The sequence below is a fragment of the Ambystoma mexicanum genome, chromosome 12 (genome assembly GCF_040938575.1).
Source record: "Ambystoma mexicanum isolate Mex_15411 chromosome 12, UKY_AmexF1_1, whole genome shotgun sequence".
Lineage (NCBI taxonomy): Eukaryota > Metazoa > Chordata > Amphibia > Caudata > Ambystomatidae > Ambystoma > Ambystoma mexicanum.
Genome location: NC_090936.1, coordinates 521,896,833 through 521,919,526, shown reverse-complemented (window position 1 = coordinate 521,919,526; position 22,694 = coordinate 521,896,833). Strand labels below are relative to the sequence as shown.

The following is a 22,694-nucleotide window of genomic DNA, read 5'->3' as shown; positions in this document are numbered from 1 at the left end:
AAATGGCCGCCGAGTTGTCTTGCGGCGCTGGCAGAGGGGAGTCCGACGGGCGAGCAGGGGCCCCGTCGGTATCCTCGACGATGTCGTCGTCGTCACCTGCGTCGGGGTCCATTCCGACGGGCTGGCCTTCTTCCACGCCTAGGCCGTGGCTTAAGACCTCGATCAGCTCCTCTTCTGAGGTTGAGGCTGAATCTACGACGACGCCCTGCCCCCCCTTCTTCTTCCCCACGGAGGGTTTCACGGGGGTCCTATCGATGGGCACAAAAGAAGACTCCCTCCGAGGAGGCAGGGAGATTCTGGGCCCCGAGGTCGCCACCACTGGTGCAGCCTCCACAGGCTGAGCCAGGGCCGCCGCGACCGTTTCGATAGAGGGCTTGGTCGGATGGATCAAGGCCTTCACCACCTTAGGTGCGCTCACCGCCTTATCCTTGAGGGAGGGGGCACTGCCACGCTCCTCCTCTGCCTTAGAGCTCGACCGGGGCCTCTCCAGGAGCTTCGCCGGGTGCTCGGCCTTCCTCTTACCCGACCCAGAGCGTTGGCTCGTGGTTGATGGTGCCGGGGAGGGTGCGCCCTGCCTGGCGCCCGTAGAGCCCGACCGTTCGGCGCTCCCGGTGCCAGCGGACTCGCGGTGCTTAGCCTTATGTTGGGCCCCTGTCGCCGGGGCGCCCTCAAAGGTCTTAGAAGACCGCTCGGATTTCTTCTTCTTCTCGCCAGACGGGCTCTTACCCTCCAGCCAGTTGGCGAGACGTTGATGGCGGTCCTTCATGGTCCGTTCCGACATGTTGCCGCAAAACGCACAGTCCTTCTCCACGTGCGTCTTGTCCTCATGAAGGCAGTAAAGGCAGAAAGAGTGTTCGTCCTCCTTAAAGACGTTCTGCAGCTGGCATCCAGGGCAGACCCTGAACAGCTTTCCGGGCGTCGAGCTTCCCTTCTCCTGGGCCATCTCCGAGACCGGGCCTGAGAAGCTTCTGGAGTCCTCTGAAGTGTAGCTCGACGAAATCTTCACCCTTGAGGGGCACAGACGAATCCGACACGGGTCCCCATTGATCGGATGTAGGATCGGTGGAGCTTGAGGCTCTTTTGACCGAAAGAATCGAAGTTTTTTGTGAAAAAGCGCGAAAAATAGCACTAACGCTCGAGAGCAATAGCACGAGGATCCCAACACATGAACGTGCGGTAAAAATCTGAAGATGGCTGCCAGAGGCGGTGCTTAGGTAGAGGGCAGTCATTGGCTGTGGTCAGTATGACGCAGAGACCAGTGATTGGTTATTACTACGAAAGACAGATCAGAAACGAAACTGATACTGGTTTTTTCTTTACCGAGGATTCCCAGCCTGACGACGGGGAATATTCATGAGCATGTGAATCCATGCCAGACCCCATGCTGGAGAATTGTGATATAAGAAATCAAACACATCTGATTAGTCTAGAAGAATTAAGAGGCCAGCTTTACCTCTTTCCAAAAATAAATCTAGCATGTGCTGCTCGAGATCCAGTAAGGCACTTTCCGTGCCATGGAATGAACGGAAACCCGATTGCATCGGATGCAATATCACTGATTTTTCTAGGTGTTGTTGGAGCTGGTCCGTTGCCACTTTATCGATGATTTTCAAAAGAAATTATGAATTTGTTATGGGAGAGATTGTTAGTATCTGAAGGATTATGATTGGGTTTCTTTAGCAAGGGAGTAATTGCTACCCGTTTCATCACCCGAGTGATAGATCGTATCATGTTCAAAGGAAGAACTTACAAATCTTACCAGAAAAGGTGCAAAGATGTTAGGATTGCTTAGGATGAGTTTAGAGGGAGAAATGTCACCTTCGCAATAGGTTAGGTTATAGAATTAGAAACGTATGCATTTCTGTGATTGTTACTGATTGAAAACGAAAAGGGTAAGCGGATTCGAATTTGATTTGCGACTGGGTCTGACGTTGCATGTCACCATCTCATGCGTTATAAATGATTGCCCGAGCGGATAAAAAAAAATTGCAAAAAGCTTGCTGCACCTTGAGGTAGTTTTCCCTAGATGGTGTGACAGACTGAGGATGAAGTCATGGTTTTTCGAGATTCTGATAAAAGTAATATAATTTGGAAGTCATTCCCTGCCTTCACCAGTATTCGGAAACCTCAGTAGTTCACTTCAAATTTTGATAAGCATTCCAGTCTCCATAGCTTCAGCAGAGAGCTCATTCTGCAAACACTGCCTGATAAAGAATTACTTCGGATCGCAAATGTCAGAAGATAGACTCATTTGGCTTTGATCTCAATCGAATAAAATATTACCAAGTCATTTGATTTCTCATCTATAATCAATAAGTTTGCTTGTAGCAAGGTGAGAAAAGTAAAACTGACATCACCACAGTTTTTTTTTTGACTTATTGTAGTTGGGTTACTGTGTATACATCAGTATGAAGGGCATTGGTGGTGCATACAATGAATAGCACGCATGCATGCCGGTGGGCTTGGTTGATACCGGATTGTCAGCCCCCCCCCCCCAGTAGTAGACCTTTAAAATGGGCTCCGAGTCGGACTAGGTCGCACTACACAAAGATTAAAAAGTTGCCCGAGGTCTCTTTAACAAGCTGCCTACAGCAACCAGCTAGTTAATTAGCTCATTCGCTCCGATATCCGCTCCTTCCTGAACGGATGCTTTTATCGCACACATATACAAAGAGCCCACAGTCACTGTTAAAGAGCCACAAGCGGCGTACTGCATACGACGTCCCATGGACAGGATGAAGTGTTGTTTTTTTTTTTTACAAGGAGTACAAAATTAGTGTTTTATGTGACACATCTTCAATTTAGAATCGTTCCACTGCTCATGCGTGCGAGGACATGTTGCTAAAAGGAGATGTTACTAGAGAGCATTAAGGGGCATTTCAACATTTTCAATTAAACAACAAAATCCACCAAGTGATGCGATTCCTGGACAACTGATGCGTACTGTACACTATCAATGCCTTCATATGAACACTTACTCAAGGAGGATCCGTGCAGAACATCACAGTTCGGACAGTGATAAAGGTCAATATCGGCAGCATGGTGCTCTTCAATTCCAACACAGCTGAAAGCAAAAAGGAGAGTCTTAAAAGGCTTGAAAATGAATATAAGGCATCTTCGATTCTCTAACACAGTAAAGCTACAGCATGGACTGTGCACAGTGACAGCACAAGGAAACTAAATCCAAAAGAAAGAAGTAAAGGAGGAGGCAAATGCGCCCAGTCCTAGTGTAGGACTTTAATTTTGTGGCTGTCTCCTTCCTGCAAATCAGAGTCAGCCCACCCTCTCACCCACCCCTGCTACTCGGACTCTCACACCCCCACATGCCGTCTTTATTGGCTTGCAGGCTGGCTGAACTGAAAGGGTGAGCCAGCCCTAGCCAACCAGCAAGTAGATGTGCTTGGGCGGGTCCACCCACAGTACTTTCCACTGAAAACGGATTTACTGAACATGCACATTACTTGTCTCACCCAAGCAACTTAACCGCTAAACGGTGGCCCCAGCTCAATGAACCTCTATGGTGGGTCTAAGTAGCCCCGGCGCAATGACAAATGCATCAAAATTAAAACACTGAGCCATCACTGCTAACGATGCAAGTCTTTCCACTATCCCAGTGCGGAGACCAACATAAATATGGTTGTTGCACTGCCTCTACAACCAGCAATTCGTGCCTGCCAATATACTGCGCTTGAAAATTACAATATTTTGACTAATTGTATATACCTGCATTCTTCTCAACTGCCACACTGGACCCACTCGCACACATGAAATCAAGGAACTCATTAGCACACACTCCAGATATACTCTTCCCAACCAAAACATGTCTCAAACCCCACACCACACCGGTTATCCCCGACATGCTTTCCCTCGCACATTCTCATCCATCAATGACCGCCCACACAAACAAGGTGTTGGCATTGCCATCAAATATAGTCACTCACACTTAGAAAACCCACACCGCCCAATACACATCATTTAAAGTACACTCCCTCACTTAACGTCCTTCATCACACCCACACCACCTTTCTCTGCCTCATTTACCACCCCGCAACAAACAATCCCAACTCCCACAGCGAAGAGACTAACTTCACATCCAACCACCACAGCTCCCATTGCATCAATATCAACCTTTGCAATTTCAATCCTGGTAGTTCCCATCGAGACTGACTCTATACTAAAGTGTATCCTCACTCCACCCACACCTTATGACTGCAAACATTTCACCACCTACTCCCCACACACAGCTGGCAAAACCCTGGATCTTTCAATTTCAAGCACTAATCATGTCAGTGGAAAATCGAATCTAGGTGTCGTGGTCAAACCACTTTGCAATCCCCTTCATGTTCACTCTATCACACAGGCTCCACCTGTCACATAAAACCTCTCACCCGCAGCCAAACCAAAAATCATACGGGCACAGTCTTAGCACTACTCTTGACACCACTCATGCCCACATCGCTCCACTCTCGTCACACTTACACTACCATCATTACACAGGAACTCTACAAAATTGCCCACCTCACAAAAAACTCATAGCCACCATCTTAAACAATAGTTCAGCAGCTCCCTCTTCTCGATCAAGCAGGAAGTCAGACGCCTAGAAAGACCCCGACAAAAGAACCCATGCCTGCAACCAGAAAACCATTAAAAATTTACTGGAACAAACACAAACTGGCCATACTCAAAGCCATTCATTACCTCAAAGAACTCCAATACACCACTTATCGTGCATAAACTATTCAACAGGGTCAAATCACTCTACAAACCACCATTCACTGCAGTATGCAACTCCCTCAAGGACTAAATTAGCACTCCCGTCTGCTCTCCCCACCTCCCCTCTCCCAAAGATTCCACCACAGACACAAAAACCCTCGCCACAAAACAAAACCTGCACACTTCCTGGATGAATGCCCACAGCAAGCGGCATCCAATTGCATCCACCCTCACTCAGCATCAAGTCCTGTCTCTAACATGGTACTATCCTCTCTTTTCTAAAACTGTACAAATGTCACCACTACACAAAAAATGTGTCCCCACACTGCTTGAAAATTACTACCCCATGAATATCGAGCCATACCTTGCCAGAATAATGGAACAATTCGGCACTATGCAACTGCTACAATAAATATCCATAAACAACCTACTAAACCCCTTAGAGTCTGGTTTTCGACCTGGACACAGGATGGAGATCGCTATGCTTCACATCCCCAATGAGCTCCACAACATCACTGACAAAGGACTCTCAGCACTACTCTTAATCCTCCACCTCTACAACATCGACAAACCCATTCTACTCAACATCCTATCCCACAGGATAAAACTCTCAGGCACCATCCTCAACTGGTTCACCTGCTTCCTTACAGGCAGGACACACTGTGCCCATACCTGCTGTAAGGGTGCGGAAGTTGGTGACCGACACAGGTGGCATATTTTTGGTTATAAACATTTATTTTATAAAAATAAAATTAGAAAACCCTACCTGGTCCTATTGCTAAAATGGCTTTCCCAGCCTCAACCAAATACCAAGGACTCTGTCAGGATGTCTGTCAAAAACAAGTAGTCCACCACTGCATTTCCTTCCCTTAAACTCTAATTTACACTAAGTAAAGGGGGTGATCTTCTTGGTCCAGAAGAATGGCTCCCTTCTTCTGGATGACAGACCAAAGTTCACTTTTGGGTGCTGTAAAAAGGAAGGTTTCTTCAAAAAGGTCACAACCAACCAAAAGTCTCAAAAATATTCCTGGCTTGTCACTCCACCAATGCATGTAGAAAAATAGAGTCTCTTATCTCCACAGTGTTGGGGGGCATGTCTCCCTCTCCCTGTAATCTTCCTCCGGGTTTTCAACACTTTTCACAGTGCCAGGAAGGACGACTTCCTTCTCCTGGCTTTTTACCATTGTGTTCACAATGCCAGGGGAATTGACTCCCTTCTCATGGTCTTTCTTGGGCTTCTCAATGGCAAGAAAAGGGCTCCCCCCCTTCCATTGGCTTTTCAGACAATGTTCACAAACATCAGGATGGGAGGATTCTCATTTCCCTGGACTTTCTCAGACTCTTCACAAAGCCAAGAGAATGACTCCTTTCTTTTGGCTTCTCTTATAGTGTTCATCAATGAAAAAACAAGGCTCTTGTAACACATTTCTTGATCACCAGTGTTGGGGAAATGGCTCCCTCCCCCTAAACGTCTCAGGCTCATCAAATGGTTTCACACTATGAGGGGGAATTGGCTTCCCCTGCCCCGATTTCTTCAGGCCTGACAAAGCACAACACTAAATTGAAAAGAGGGGGATGGGAGTTCAGGGGGCGGTTCCTGTGCTTTTAAGGCTTTCTTTACGGCAGCGGTTGCTTCCATAGACCCATCTCATTTTTTAGGCACAGTCAACCTGGTTTACTCCCCTGCCAGGTACTGTGACTCTGAAGAACAAGGATGCTTCTTGTTACTTTTATGGGTGCGGGTCCCAGACTGGCAATTTCTGCTTTCTCCCATCTCATGATACTTGGCAGGAGAGTGAACCAAGGTCCATCATGCTTTTCCCAACAGGCAAAGGTTTCTTTCGGTCTATCAGGCTCCCAGACCCTAAATTATAGGCATCTTACGGTTCTCAACCACTTTCTTGGGGGTCTTTCTGGATGCCTGCAATCTGCCGGGGGGCTTCGTTACACTGCATCCTTCCGGCTGACGTGGCTTCCGCATCCATGCTTGCCAGACCTTCAGAGACATCAGGAGTTTCTTTTCGGCTGGTCAAGCGGGACACCCACACTGGACCTGCTTCGCACCAGTTTGCTACCGCCTCGGCACCACCCTCTGCTTTCTCTTCCCTCGACTGTGCAGGCTCATACGGTTCCTCCAGGGAGGGCTGAACGATATTGTGAGTCCTTCCTCATTTTTATACTTCTGCAATCGTCATATAGACTACGATGCTTACTGTGGTTCCACAGGGCGATCTTCATGGCTCCGCATATCATCTTCGTCTCAATACAAATATGATCCCTCCTTATTGGGTTGGCTGGACTCTTGTCTCAGTTTTCCAAAATATTTCAGTCATGATGGGGACTAATGAACTTTGATCAGAGAACGAGGATAAGGGAGTGTGGGATGTGTTGTGACCATATTGTGTTCTTGGAAGAGTCGTCCCTAGTCCCGTAAGGGGTGGGGGGTTGCTCCCCATGTGATGCTCCCGCTGAGTACCACCCCGAGGGGGGCTATCTGGTTGCAGCACCACCTCCCTGGCCTCTGGGGCAGGGCCTCCCCCTTAGGGGAGAAAGGAAGACAGGATTCATCACAACACTTTTCGATCCAACCCCACCCCTGTCATTAATGGGATCCCACAAGGCTACTCCCTTCAACTTGTATGTTGAATCCCTTGGACAGAACCTTAACACCCATTTCCACCAACACACAGATGAGACACATTCTTCCAAAGCTCCTCCCCCACACAACTTCACATATTCAAAAGTGGTCTCCACGATCATCACCTGGCTGGCCATGTACCTTGAGCTCAACACTTCCAAAAATTGAATACCTCCTCATCTGCCCCCCTAAACTCCGACAAACCCAACCTCACCACCTGGATCAAAGAACTCACCACAGACAACTCACACATCCCCTATCCACACCTGTCAAATCCCTTGGCTTAACCATCAACTTCCACCTTTCCTTCACACACCACATAGCTCACCAAAACATGCAATTTACAGCTACAGCGCCTACAAAAGATCAGACACGGCCTTCCTCCGGTTGACTTCTGCACTGCAATCCAAGCACTGGTTCTGTCCAAGCAGGCCTACAGCAACGCTCTTCTTACTTGACTCGCCAGCAGCACCCTTGCCCCCTGCAAGACATACATAAATGCAGAGCCAGTTTCATCCTCCACCTAACAATGCACACATCACCAAAGCTTTTTCCCAGTTCCAATGGCTCCCCGTACCTCAATGGATTGCCTTCAAAGAACTCTGCATTGTTTTCAAAGCCATCCACCACAAAAAGAATCTTAACTGCATGACAAACTCAAACCCACCATCACCCACACAAACACCAGACATATCCTACACTTTCAACTATGCAAAGAAACATGCACACAAAAACAAGCATTTGTCCAAAGGGCACCCAGAGCATGGACACCCTGCACTCACCCTACATTACCACTTTCAGAAAGAGACTAAACATGCCGTTTCACCACACAACCCCACCAATCTCCTCTGCTACCACTCGTCTATCCTGAGCTTTCTTGCCTTTCCTGAAAACATTTTGTAACTTCTTTTTCCCCCTCTCATCATTTTAACCTTTGAAACTTATAAGGCGCTCCAAGCCGCTCGGTAGGACCAGCCCTGATCAAAAATTCAAATAAAAAATAAAGTAAGATTTTGCCCAATTCTGGCATGTTTGGTTCGGAAAATACCATTATACTCCCTAGTTTAATACACCCTTTATACTAAGTAGGACAATTCTATAGACCGTCTGACTACGCCTGGATACCCAATATGCCGCAAGGGTGGTCAGCAGCAGGTGGACGCCAGCTGCTTGTGGAGAGGAGCATTGGGAACCAGACAGCATTGGGAAGCTGGAGAGTCTGGTCTGTTATTCAGCATCTATGCATGATGGCTGCAAAGGACGTCAGCTGCAGAGAGACTCCAGTTGCTTGCCAAGCACTAGAATCTAAACCTCATTGTGAAGCTGGAGTTGGGAGATCAGGGGGCAGGGGCTTAAAATCCACATCTATACGCGAAAGGCTTTCTTTGACGTATGGACCCGGGCCAGCGTTCCAAATAGGTCAGCAAACATTTTAGCAGTCTCTAAACCATTTCTACATTTTATAGGAAGATTTATGGAAACATAACTGCTTGTCAAAGACTGCCTTAGCAATTTTCAGTAAGATCAAGTACTGTTCCTCATTCACTGAATGAAGTGTAATGCATTCCTGGCTTTCTGATGGTTAAAAGGAAGGCTATCATGGGCAGCACATTCACAATTGGCAAGGGGCGCACAGACCAGCAAAACCCTTGTCCATCATGGAAGAACCGTGCCCGCCCAGGAGCGCTCCCACAAATGCTTGTTGCAGCTGAGGGAGCACTTCTAGGCTAGCTTCAATGGTCAAGGGAAACACAGTTTCCTTTTACAGTTTGTTTGCCAGCCGTGCATGTCCAATGGGCCACGCAAGGCCTGGGGCTTTTAGCTGCCCAGCCTTGCATGGCCCATTGGGGATTCGGCTAGGGTACTGCACGTTTGTGTGTGTGAAGGGGTGCCCCTGCGACTACCCACACACACACACATAATGGAGTGCCATGTTAGAGATGTACCGGCTCTTGCATGCATGTACAGAAACCACTCTTTGCTCTCTGGTTCCCGTTCGTGCTTTGCAGGAGCTGGAGGGCTTTCTGGTGGCAGCGTGCAGAGGGTGAGGGTGAGGGTGAGGGTGAGGGTGTGAGGGTGAGGGTGAGGGTGTGAGGGTGAGGGTGAGGGTGAGGGTGTGTGTGTGTGTGTGTGTGTGTGTGTGTGTGTGTGTGTGTGTGTGTGTGTGTGTGTGTGTTGCGCGAATGAGTGAATGCTGTGTGCGACTGGAATAAGCGAGTGAATGCGTTTTCTTTGCACCTCCTGGGTTGATGACAGCAGACCTTGCAGCAGCAGCTGCATTATAAGTTCTGTTCCCTGTGTCTGCCAAAACTATGGCAAAAACTACACATCTGCTAGTGCTCCCCCATGAAATGACTGTGCTCAGAGCTGGTGCTTCGAGCCTTCAGGTGCCTCCAAGACCCTGGCATCAGGGTCAGCGTTCGTGATAGTGTCAGCACAGTACTCTGCGGCAGAAGGCTTGTACACGTGTGTTTTGCAGGTACTTTCTTTGCGATAAGCACAAGCACAGAATAAACTGAAGATTACACCAGTGTTTGTGATCCTTCCAGCCACCTTGCATACGCTTCTTGCTTGAAATTCTGTCCTCCTAGAAAGACTTCAAACTATTTTGGCCATTTAGAAGGCTTTGGTGCTGAGCCGCACAAACAGATCCAGGAGTCCTACTGCCAACATGTATTGCTTCTTGTGAATTCTGCTAAAGGATTTTCCGTCTTTGGTGATAGCTGCTGAATTGGGACTTTTTTGATCAGCAGTGATCGCGGGGCAATTGAAGCCCTTTGAACTGCTTCTTCTCCTACAAAAAGACAGGCAAGACGCTGAAGCAACACGCTTCTCATTTTGCTTTCTTTACAACAGCTGCTGAATTGAAACTACTGTGATCAGAAGTGACTGTGGGGCAATTGAACCCCTTTGAACCACGTCCTCTCTTCCTATAAAAGGTAGGCGAGACACTGAAGCGACGTGCTAGCATCGGTGCGAAGGGCACAAAGTGCATCACTGCCAGGCGTCATGGCGGATCGGCGAACGGAGAAGGAAATTAATGTAAAAAAAATAGTTGGGAGACGATGGAAGTCACATGGACACCGAGCTTCGGGCTGAGGTGCTCGTATGTGCCGTGGAAATGCTGGAGGCGTCTCAGCAGTAAGCCCCATGGAGGATCACGAGATTGTGTTGACAAAAGACGTACAAACCTGTAACCAGGATGAGGCTGGTAAGAGTTGCAATAAGAGCACCACATTGTTTACAATTAAAGAGGCGGCCCGGGCAGAACTAATGACTGAGCTCGAGGCAACTGTGGCTGTGCCTGGGAAAGAAGACTATTGAACACAGTTTTTCAGCCTGCCCCTGATGTATTGATGCTACTAAGTAACATGGAGGGTGATTTTGAGGGGTCCCATTGCCCAAGTGGCTACTGTCCATCTGATAATGAGCATTAGTTGGTGGATACGAATCAATGGTGGGGAAGAAATGGGGGCTCCTAGTAATATCGCCAATTTGAAAACGGGGGACCATATAAAAGGTTCATCTGGGAGATTGGTATGTAACGCTACTGATCTACATGTTTCTCCAGAGCTACCTTCACCTTAAACCTTATTGTCTGCTGTTACGGACTGTGTTTGAATGCTGCAGCAGTACGGAGGGGTTTGTAGAAACTGTGGGAGAGTAGGGGGGAGCTGCTGGACCATTACATTTAAGTGGTGCTAGAACCATTGATAGTACTGCTAGTAATGGAAACTGCCCCTCTATGGTGATATTTGAAAATCTACTCACCACGCTTGTGAAAAAAAAGGGATACAATATGCCGGTAAAGTTAGCAAACTGGTCCACTAAAGGGGCTTGGGCAACACTGAATGAATTGAAAACAAACGTAATGACCACTCGTCTGTTTGACAAGTACATCTATATCTTTAAGGGCAACATTACCATGAGTGAACTGTCTAGTACTCAGGGAAAATGTAATGGAGAAATCGATCAGGGAGGGCACGATAGTGATAGAAACCCCAGAATGAAGACTGAGAACACAGGAATCGGAGGCAAAGGTAAATGAGAAGACCTGGTACAAATGCAAAAATAAGTAGGTGGTTAGACAGGTAGCTATGTATGTGAACACTAAGAAGAACAACAGACTACTAATCACTTAGTTGGGAACCCTGGCACACAAAACATTGAAAACATGGACAGTGTGGTTGAGCTACCACAAGAAGTACCCTGCACAACTGACACCACATATATACAGAATTGAGAGTGTGAAGGATATCTCCCTCATCATACAGGAAGGTGACAGCCTCAAACCCGTAGGCTGTCCAATAGAATCCCCCGACAATGTTATACGATATATAGCTACCAAGGGTAGGAAGAAACCTAAAGACAAGCGCAAGGAGTGCAGTGACCGATTTCACCATGAACAGAGTAGCCAGACTGTCGAGATGTAAGAATGGGGATAAGAGCTGGCAGAGCCAATGTAATGATGGGAAGCAGAGGATATAAGTGTATACATTAAGCCACCTAAATACAGCAATAAGGCATAACAACAAAATGAATAAAATGTAAAAATAAAGAATGTGGAGATGAAATATCTGATCTGGAAGGGCCGTTTCGGATTGCAGACCACATAGATGTTAAAGTAACAAAGGTTTGTGGGATGTATTGACCCACTCTGCTATACTATGCGGCCTCACTGCCATCTATGGTGCGAGAAACAGCAAAATGGTGGCAACACTTGTGCGCACCAAAACCTCCAAAACCGTGTTTTTCAACACAAAAAGATGGCCGACAACCTGCCATCCACGGTGCAAGTGTGGTGAAACAGAGCACACAATGCAGAAAAATTACCAGTGGGCTCCATGACAAAGAGTACAGAGGGAGCAACAGCGCTTTGCAAGTGAAACTCCAACATTTGTGTTGCTTAAACCTTCGGAATACCTGTAAATAACACTGTCCAACACTCAAAATCTTGCTTGGCGCTCAAATCCATTTCATCTAATGAAGCACTGTGAATGTACGAGGTCCTGAAATGTTAAAAGCAAAAACATTTTCTCAGCAAAACCGGATTGCCTGTGAATGACAGTTCCTGTCAAAAATCTGTGTGCAGCCACACTGGGCTACCTGTGAGCGACAGCCCCCGTCAAAAATCTGTGTGCAGCCACACTGGGCTACCCGTGAGTGAGAGCCCCTGTCAAAAATCTGTGTGCAGCCACACTGGGCTACCCGTGAGTGAGAGCCCCTGTCAAAAATCTGTGTGCAGCCACACTGGTCTACCTGTGAGTGACGGCCTCCGTCAAATGGGCTTTCCTGATTAAACTTAAAAGTTGTCTAAAATGAAAGATCTGCCGGATTAACAAATATAAAAGGACTGTTGCTGAAAGGAACATGGATCTCAGCTGTTTTCATCCCACAGGTTTAAAGCTAAGAATGTAATTTATCTATGTCATCTGATGCAACAAGTTTGTTTTGTGCTGGATTTCAAGTCAAGAAATTAAAGTTTTACTTAGGCTGGCTGGGCCTGCAAAAGGTAGAAAAACAGGTTTCCACTCAAGAGGAGGGCATTCCTCTCAGAAGATGTTCACTGACATGATTATTGTGGTGTAGGACAGACCTGTGTCTGCTCGCAAGGAATGAACAATGGCAGATACTCCAGCCCAGGAAATAGACGTCTGAAAAGGTCGTAAACTAGGCTTGCAGAAGGAAATCCTAAAGGTGGGGGCTGCTCCTTGCCTCCAGAGACAGACAAAAGGCGGACCATTTACTTTAGAGACTTATAACTCGCCATCAGAAGTGGTGAAAAATCTAAAAAGGGCAAATTTGTTACTCTAATTTGGAGGAACTTTGTAGTAGCATGTTCGGAACAGGAATGGCAATATATGTGGTTTTATGGGAACTGTATTTATGCTAGAATTGTTAAACTTTGCACACACATTCCTATGGTAAACATGCATATTTGTGTAAATTTGGAGAAAGTTTGGAAAATGTTTTCATGGAGAAATGGACAAAATGATGCAAGAATGGCGAAACAAGGTCTCACAGCTGTGGGATTTTGAGGAACAGATACTCCATAAAATATGTAATCCTTGTATGTGATTTTCATAGAGGTTACAAATGTGTAAATATGTATTTAGGACAAAATTTGATTGTGATACTAGTGGCTAGGGGAGGATTCTAAGGATTGTAAAATCCAAACCATAACACTTGACATCATCTGTCCTTGATCCAATCACTCGGATGCAAGGCAGAGATGAGGCTCTGATCCAATACCAGTTCACAGGGGCCAGCTAAGTTAAACCGGCCCATAAACCCATTTTTGTGATGTCACTGGAAAGGATAAATAGAGACAGCTGTCACTGGAAAGGATAAATAGAGACAGCTGACAACACAGGGGACACTCTCTCTTTGGATTCCAGCAAGGCACTCTGATCCAGCATTCAACATCCAGACTAACATCTTTCCAGATCCAGATGCCAAGCACCAGGCCAAGCAGTAGCTGAACCATTTTCAGCTAGGCCTCATCCCCAACTAATCCTTACAACCCAGTGGAGCGCTGTGGTGTGGGGAAGCATTCTGAAACTATCTGGATTGCTATCATAAATGCTTGCCTGATGAACTCGCCATCCCGCTGATCTGAAATATCCGGAAACAAGAAGGGCTGATCCCGTGCAGTTCCGGCGACCAGCCTAGCTGATGTGCTGTCCATCCCGATATACACGATCCATTGACCAGTATCTTGACGGGCCAAAAATCTTAAATCCCAGTGGATTGTGAGTATTAACAGGACGCTAGAGAACTATTGTATATCTTGCCCTAACTTGTTCCACCCTAAATCTCTTAACTATCCTTAATTTCATAACCAGCAACAGTGTCAAAATCTTAGTGCCATCTTATTCTGTCTATTTGCTAAAGCGTCATTTTTCATAGTCCTTTTATTTGTGCAACTCTTATCCATAAATCCCACTTCGAGTGTTTGGACTGGTTCCGCCGGTGAAGTTGCTTGGGATCAGTCATGAATCAGTCTCAGAGCTTAGTTCGACCAAACCTGGTTGTCTAGTCTGCATGCTCTAGTCTTGAGCAAACGCATTACCCATATTTTCTGATTTTAAACTGAATTTCTTGTCCAAATGTGTGTCTTTATTTCCGAAAAACACCTCTCACTAAAACCGCCATAACTCCCTCAGTTTTGAAGATAGAAATGAAATTTCAATTCCCACTGATACCTAACATCCTCAGCTATTTCCACCACTGCGAAACACCAGTTTTTATAAAAACGTGCATAAGTAAATGTTTCCCGCAAATTTACGTTTTGCAAAAGTTTTACATGTGTGAATTGTCTTTAAATTATTTCCCACTTTGCCTTTGAGATTCCAATGGTTTCCTTTTGATTAAATCATTGCTTGTGAGTGTTTGCATCTGTTCAAAACGGCTCCCCTAGAAATGTATAATGTAATCATTTTTGACTACATTTAGTGTTTTTGCTCAGCCTGTTTCAAAGCCATACTGACAGTTGAAAAGTTAAATCCGTTTTTCTCTTTTGTTTAGGAGGGGGGAGGTGGGAGTGATATTCTGTTTGTTCTGCATTATTCCTGAGTACCTGCTCTCTCCTCAAATCTATTTAAATTGCCAATTGGTGGGTTGAGAAGTGTTGCAAGTGGAACCTCTAACCATAGTGCTATCTGTTCCAAACCAATTCAAAAGTATTATTTTCTGCGCAGCATTCTTTGTGTTCATTACCTGATTCCCAGTGCATTAAAAATATTATTAATTGTCCTTGTCACCCCATTGGTGATTGTTACCTATTAAAAAATATATTGTGATTTTAAATTCTAATTACTTAAATAAATATTGACCGTTCCAAACTAGCCTGATTCCTGGTTCAGTGTGACGGGGGGTTATTTTGAGAAGGGTGTGATATGAGTGGTATATCATTCATAATATTGAACTTCTAGACAAAATAAATAAGGGTTTCATTTGCGCACTACATAGTAGGCGAGACTTGGGTGTGTGCCTGATTGAAATCCATTACAGGCTTCTTCTCAAACTTTCCCTTATGCACTACTTATTGAATTGAAGACTGAAAAACCTCACCATCAGTTAGCAAAAACGGAAAAGTAGAGTGCTTAAAGTTTGTAGTTTGATACCAATGAGGAATATAACATTAATCGAACGAGGTTCCTCGCACTGATTCGTGGGGTAATTCTGCTCTGTTGTATAAGTAATGAGGACATTCAGGAATAAGTTGATTATGCAACCTCATATGAGGTTTTAGAACACAAGACATCATAAAATATATTATGCTGTATGAAGCTTCCATTATAAAGATGGGGTTTTTATGCAAGGACAAGGATGTAGAGTATCCCTTTAGTGAAGGGCGCAACATAACAGCGGGACGAGCCTACAATAATGCAGTGCATGTAGAGAGGAAGAATTACAACACTGTTGAAACATGTGAAAGAAAAACTGGAAATAAACATGATCAATGCCATGAAACAGAAATATAAAGGGTACTAGTAATCACCCCTCAAGTGAGATGAAGGTTGGGAACGGCTGCTTGACACTACGACAAACTCTCCCCTCACTCCCAACTAGGATTTTTTCTGTTATCATGGCACACCAGGGGTCAAACATATGTTTGAATAAAGAGGCTGGGTGAGGGCTATAGCTTAAGTGTCATTGCCCTTCAGGAGACATGGTTGGTAACATCACTAGTTGTGGATGGGTGGAGATTCATTTATAAACAGGGTACACAGGGCAGCAGGGGAACACCTAAGGGGGGCCTCACATTGGGGGGCTAAACAACCTCTTCAAATGACTGGAGTCAAGACGAATTCTAATTACCTACTGATATGCAAAATAGCAGCTCACAACGAGGTTCAGGGGCAATATAGGACTGAGCTCTTGGTTGTCACAGTATATGATCCACCAACTGCAAGAGAGAACTGTGAGTTCAGAAGACAGCTAGAACTTTTCTTAACCAGTAATGGTGGCCACATACCAGTAATCTTATGTGGTGACCTAAATGCTAGGATCCCAAAAGGCAGCTTTTCCAACATTGAGATTTTGCTCTAACCGCGATTCCACTGGAAGATAAGAACATGGTCGCAAAAGGGGGATGAGATGGGCCCGTCACTTGAATTCCTCAGGTTTGACCATGGTTAATGGTAACCGCCTGTCTGATTTGCCACCTCATTTCACCTGGTCTTCTACACGTGGCTCGAGCATGGATTAGGATTTCATAACAGTCTTTTACAGCAATAGTGGATAGGTGTATTATATACAGAGGCAGGAGAGATCACCCACCGCTCATTAGTGCCACAAGTTGGACTATTCCTACTAACAATCCAGGTGAGCATGGGGAGCTCACTGTGACCCCTCAGAACAAATCGCATTAGTTGGACTACCAACTTACAATTGGCGGGAGACGTAGCTACTGATGTATTTAAGAGGCTCATTTCTGAATGTGGGCTGATGCCAACAAATCGGTTAACAGTAGAAGTGACATAGAATGAAATTGCAAGAAATGAAAATTGTGTGAAATCACTGCGGGTATCACCACAGTGAAGCAAAGGCTTCATAACCAAGGAGCTAACCTAACAATGTTAGGAAAGCACATCAACACAACTTTGACCTGCCCTGAGAAATAGAAAAAGGCAGCTAGAAGTGAATTGAGGGAAGCTGCGTGCGCACAATTAGACCTGAAGCAACATGCTATATTTGTTTTTAAAAAAGTCAAGCACAGTATAGAACATGGCAGAAGAATAAATATGCATTGGAATGTGACAAATTGTGCAAACTCGTGCACTGCAGTATCACCAACGACACCAAAATGTATGAGGCTTATCAACTCCACTAATTAAAGTAGTACTGTGGTATGTGAAGTATCGGAGTTTGAATGGGTTGGGCATATTAAAGCTAACCTGGATGTAAGATCGTACACCGTTTCAGTACACTGTCAGCGGCGAAGCGTGGAGGACCGGCTCCATGAGAAGTGCACTCCTTGAATGTTATGTTACGTTTAAGAACGGATCACACCTGCCGTGATTTAATCCTATGAAGCTGCGGCTGATGACCTGAGGGTGAATCGAGCCAAGGGTAATTTGAGTCAGCGGCTACAGCATAGTTAAGATCCTTGAACCATTTACGCTACTTTGTGAGCCCATTTAAGAAATCTAAACTTGACCAAAGAAGTTTCATGCTAATGTTTGGATTTGGACCTTAGCGCTACATGAATCTCAACTAGAGGTGACCCATTTTTGGTTCGCCGCATCCTGACCCTGGATTGCATGGTGGTGAAAGCTGGGTTGTAACATTTCCCCTGAAGAAAGTTCAAGCATTAAGAAGCTGTGAAAGAACTGAAACATGTCGGGATATGGTTTTTTGTGAAATGAAACTTTAAGTGCATAGTGCGTTGTAATTGTTTTGTGCCTCTGCAATTATTTTATGTTGTAAAATGTTGGTGTAATTTCTCCCATTAAGATGATGATATACCCACCATGTGGGTGAAATCTGGGGTTGTTGTGTTTTAGGAAATAATTTTTATAGCATTTTAGTTTTTTGATAAAGATAATTAAAATGATCAAATTTATTTGGTGTACCAAGTCCATTATTTCAGGACCAATGGTTATAGGCTTTTTCTCAAACATCACATCCTAGACAGAGGAGTTATTTATCAGATTAGGTTGTATTGCACCTTTTCTCTTGTGTACAAACACAGATCGTACACCATGGCTGCTGAGCTTGACCCAATGTTCTACAGTTATGTACACTGTTTGGGGCAGTTTGAACTAACCAAAATCATTGTGTCGTGTAACAATTCCAGAACCCATGGCCCAGATGGAACATGCAATCAATTAAGATCAATCTGCACGTTTGGGTAGGTGCTCTACATTGGCTCTTCAAATGGATAAGCAACATACAATAACTCCCGACATGGAGGGCTAGCACTATAGTCCAAATACACAAAAAGGAGCAAAGACAAGATCCTTGTAACTATTGATTATTAGCAAAAATGTTTGCCATGGTAATATTAAAAGGACCTGAACAATTGGATTGAGCAGAACAACATTATAACTCTTATACCAAACTGGGTTCAGGAGGGGAACTGGCACTGCAGATAACGGTCTGTCTCTTATTGCCATCATTGAACAAGCATAGCTCAAACAGAAACAACCAGTCTATTTAGCCTTCGTGGATTAAAGTGCAGCCTTCTAAACGGTCAATAGAAGTAGGTTTTGGCTGAAGCTAAGAAAAGTGAAAATTCCTGGGGGCCGGGTCAACATGATGCTTGCACTGCACGAACACACCAAAGTGCATATGAATAACTTGGGGGCAATGACAAAATGGATAACAAGCAGCTCTGGCTTAAAGCAAGGCTGTATTCTAGCACCTACACTGTTTAATCTATACTTGGCTGACTTGGGCGATGGTATCGAGAACTTGGTATCCATTCCACCCAAGTTGGGCAGGGACTCTGTACTGTGGGCTTGCTTATGCCGACAATGCAACTCTGCAGGACTTAACAACTAGGGGCCAGCAGGCTCTATTGGACTGTTTACATGAATATGCTGTTGAAAACTCACTCAAGATTAACACTAATAAAACCAACATCATAGTGTTCTCCCCAAAATCCGTAACCCCAATGGGTGCAGAGTATAGAACTGGACACTGAATGGTGTCGCTATAGAAACAATGAGCTCTATAAATATCAGATCGATTGTTGACCCAAAACTGCATGGCAAATTACATCTGCAACAAGTTAAAATTAAAACTGCCCAGGTAACTGGGGCCGTTATGACCCTGACACAAAGCAGGAGGATAAACGGTAGGAGCTATTATTAAGCTATACCAATCCAGGATCCTGCCAATTATTCTCTATGTGGTCGACCCATGATATGATATATGATATGGCATTTATAACGCGCCTATACACAAGTGTCTCGAGGCGCGACGAGGCAAGGGAGGGCTCACAGGGGGAAAAACAGACAACGATCCTACTGGGCCAGGTGTCATTCAGATCGCGCAAGTGCATGGGAAGGAGGAGAAGAGCGGGGATGTATTTAAGAGGCGGCTCTTAAATAAATCCCAGGTGTAAATTCACCAAATAACCCAGGTGGCTTTAGACGATTCCTAAACTTGCGCTGCTTGAGAGATGTATTTTCAGGAATTGGTACGATTGTTCCAATAGAATATATTTCCTAGAATTTAGCATCATGTGCATTACAGCCAAGATCCAGCATTGCTGTGCACACATGAATAGGAGATTAACTAATGCATGTCCTGTCACCCTCCAGTGGATGCTGAGGGACTTCCTTATGTATAAAGAAGCCTTCATAAGAAACATTGTTGTAAACAAAATCGTGGACTGCACTGGAGTGTGGTCTGCAAGTGTCCCACATGATGTCTTGAAGCTATCCTACTTAGGGTTTAAAAACAGGATGAGGGAAGTACTCTTTTCAAAAAGCAGAGCGCAGCATTTTGTTGATCTTCCACATACATACATCGACAGATTATCTATAGATTACTACTATCTTGGATGGGTAGAAGTACGCAAGTACGTTCAACACTTCCTTGGATATCATCTAATCTGGACTTGTATAAAGAGTTAAATTCAACGGAGGTCAGACACTTGAGCACCTGGGAGCATATGTTGGGCTCCCAAGGAATGAAATACTGTGCAGATTAGGTTGTGAAAACTCTGTTGAAACAGCAAAACATCTACTATTAATTTGTTCGGCTCTGAGAGATATCAGAAGGCATTTTCTGGCTTGGGCTAAATGTGAATCACAAAATGAAAATACCACTTGGGGAAATACTTTTTACTGGAAATTATGATGCAAGCATTTTCCACCTGATGGCACTCTGGAAAACAATAGAGGACATTTTTAAGATGATTAATTAATTTGATTAATTAAGTTGATAATTATTTTACTTCATTTCTTTTTGTAAATGGACTGAATGTATATTAAAAGTTGACATGTTAACTGTACAATATATAAAAAAGAAATGTTAAAAAATAAAAAGGTGTGCAAGTGTTTGTGCTGGAGCGAGCGTGGCAACATTTTTTACAGGGCATCCATCAAATGCCCAGTAAAAAATAATCATCCTTTCTTTTATCAATTGGTGGTTGATAAAAGGATGGGATTTTATGTGGCTGAATTGGCATTTTAGGGCAGCTAGTCTAGCCATTTTTAATTGTGGTTTGACTTTTTTTACTGAATTTCTGTGATGAAGCAAGCAAGTTTTAAGTGTTACCATGTGGCTAGGCTGGCATATAGCCAGTTCAGTTCAGACCAGTTTTCTTATTGTGGCATGGCATTTTAATAGGCAGACCCAAGAAGACTATGTTCTTATGGGGGGATACTACCATATTTTGCCAGAACCAGTGAGGTCATGTTTCCATAGATTACGATTACTGGCATTATGTGAAAAGCAAACGGGAGTATGTTCTTATAGAAGAATTCTGGCATATACTGGTGCAGCCAGCATGGAAATGTATCTGCATACCAAGTGTGAAAATATTTATATATTCGCATATATTGTAGGCGAAGGCAGCATGAAAATGTGTTGGGAAATTATTATGGTATTTATTGAGTGCAGACCAGCAACATAGCGCTTTTACAATCATAAGGGGAACAACGTGGTGAGGGAAGCAGAGAACCAAGGGAACGGGGAAGACAATAGGGGGTGGGAGGGGAGCCGGTTTCGTAGCAAAGAATCTCCAAGCAATCAGGCACCCAGTCTCAGTTAGGGTGGATAGTGGAGGGTGTGCGGGCCTAGGTGTTAGGGAGGAGCCATTTGTTGAAGAGGAAGGTCTGGAGCACCTTCTGGAACTGTGGACATGGTGGGTCGGGGGGGGGGGGGAGAATGCTCCTGTGCACGGTTGGTGACTGACATCTACCCCTTTCACCCAGTTCTTCAAAGAAATGTAGCTGTGTAATGCACCATTTTAACCCAATATTTGTGTTACAAAATTCTTCAGGGGAACCTACCAGACAACCCTACCTTGGTTGGTTCGGGCTCCCTCGCAAAGCTCGGTCACTTTGGCAATATGTGAGAAATATTTACACCCATCCAATAAGGAATATTCACCAGCTGCCACTGAAGGCGGCTGTCCCCTTCCCCCTGAAGATCTTCGTTCTTTTGAAACGGCTGCTGCAAAAGACCGCCGGTGCCTTTTCTTTAATTTTTTTTTTAAGAACGAGGTTGAAACCAATATTCTAGACGTTGAGAAATACATCCACTCTGCCTCTCGATATGTGGCTAATGAACCATAAGCCTGTGAATCTCCTTTTTTCTAAGAAAATCCTATGAAATGGTCCTGTATGATTTGGGTAGTCTGTCATTAAACTCAATTTCTACTATGGATTCCCATGTATCACCTAAGATGGCTCCAAAGAAGTGCACAGGCATGAAAGTGAAATCCAATGCTAGGTTAAAGGGGACACCAAGTACTTTAATTCAATGGTTTGCTGTGCAAACCCACTGCAACATCAGTGAAGTAGGACTGTTCCGATGGCAAGGCAGACAATCTATTTTGCTTTCATACCAAGTGGTGACAACTGCTAAAGTTTTGTCTTGGCCAGGAAGCAAAGCCCAATCAATTATGTATGAGCTAATGCAAGATTGTCTTCCATCAAACAATCTTTAGACCTGGGTATTTATCTACTATTATCTCCATTGGATCAAATTCTCTTTGAGTTGGAGTAGCTTTTATTTTCTGCAAGTTTTCTATGGCTAGTCAGGTCCAAGCACTCCCTTTGTGTACACTGGACATAGCTCGTGTAACAAACATACCCAATTGTTCAGACATTACAACATATATCTGGGTCTGTTTTTCTAAGCCCGACGTGGCAAAAGAACCTTTCGTTTTTGGTGGAAGTAAACATATGGATGTTGTCACATTGGCACTTGCTAAACTAGACCCAATTAAAACATCCTTAGTCAAAGAGCGTTGCCACCAATTCTGATTTCGAGCTGGCGAAGTAGTTCACCAGTAATAATTTGCATCAGAGCAACCAGTGCCCATTTAATTTGTCTCCTGCGGATAATCCATTGGCAGTGGTTGTTGATCAAGGTGCTATTGTTCCCAAAGGAAGATATGGCGTTTACCGAAAGTTAACCCCCGAATTCACGCTAATTTGAGGAATATTTCCCACGCCTTATAGATATGGCTAGATGGGTAGAGTGGAAACGACCCGTCTACCAAGCATTAACATGGGCACGCTGTTCTAATTTCTTTTCCCAACCCTGCCATTGTGAGCCTCTTCTTTTAAATAAATTTAGCAATGGTAGGGGAAATAGAAAATAAAAATTGTTCTGCCTCGTTATTTGTATTTTAAATATCTTCTGCTGCTGACCT

General features: G+C 44.6%; 1 protein-coding gene across 1 annotated transcript in view; it reads right to left on the bottom strand.

Annotated features, from left to right (window-relative positions):
- KDM7A (lysine demethylase 7A) overlaps positions 1–22,694 on the bottom strand; it is a 529,021-nt gene that overhangs the window by 331,090 nt on the left and 175,237 nt on the right. Inside the window, exon 2 of the mRNA XM_069628822.1 lies at positions 2,979–3,064. Coding sequence (XP_069484923.1) covers positions 2,979–3,064 — 86 coding nt within the window. The remainder of the gene's footprint in view (positions 1–2,978; positions 3,065–22,694) is intronic.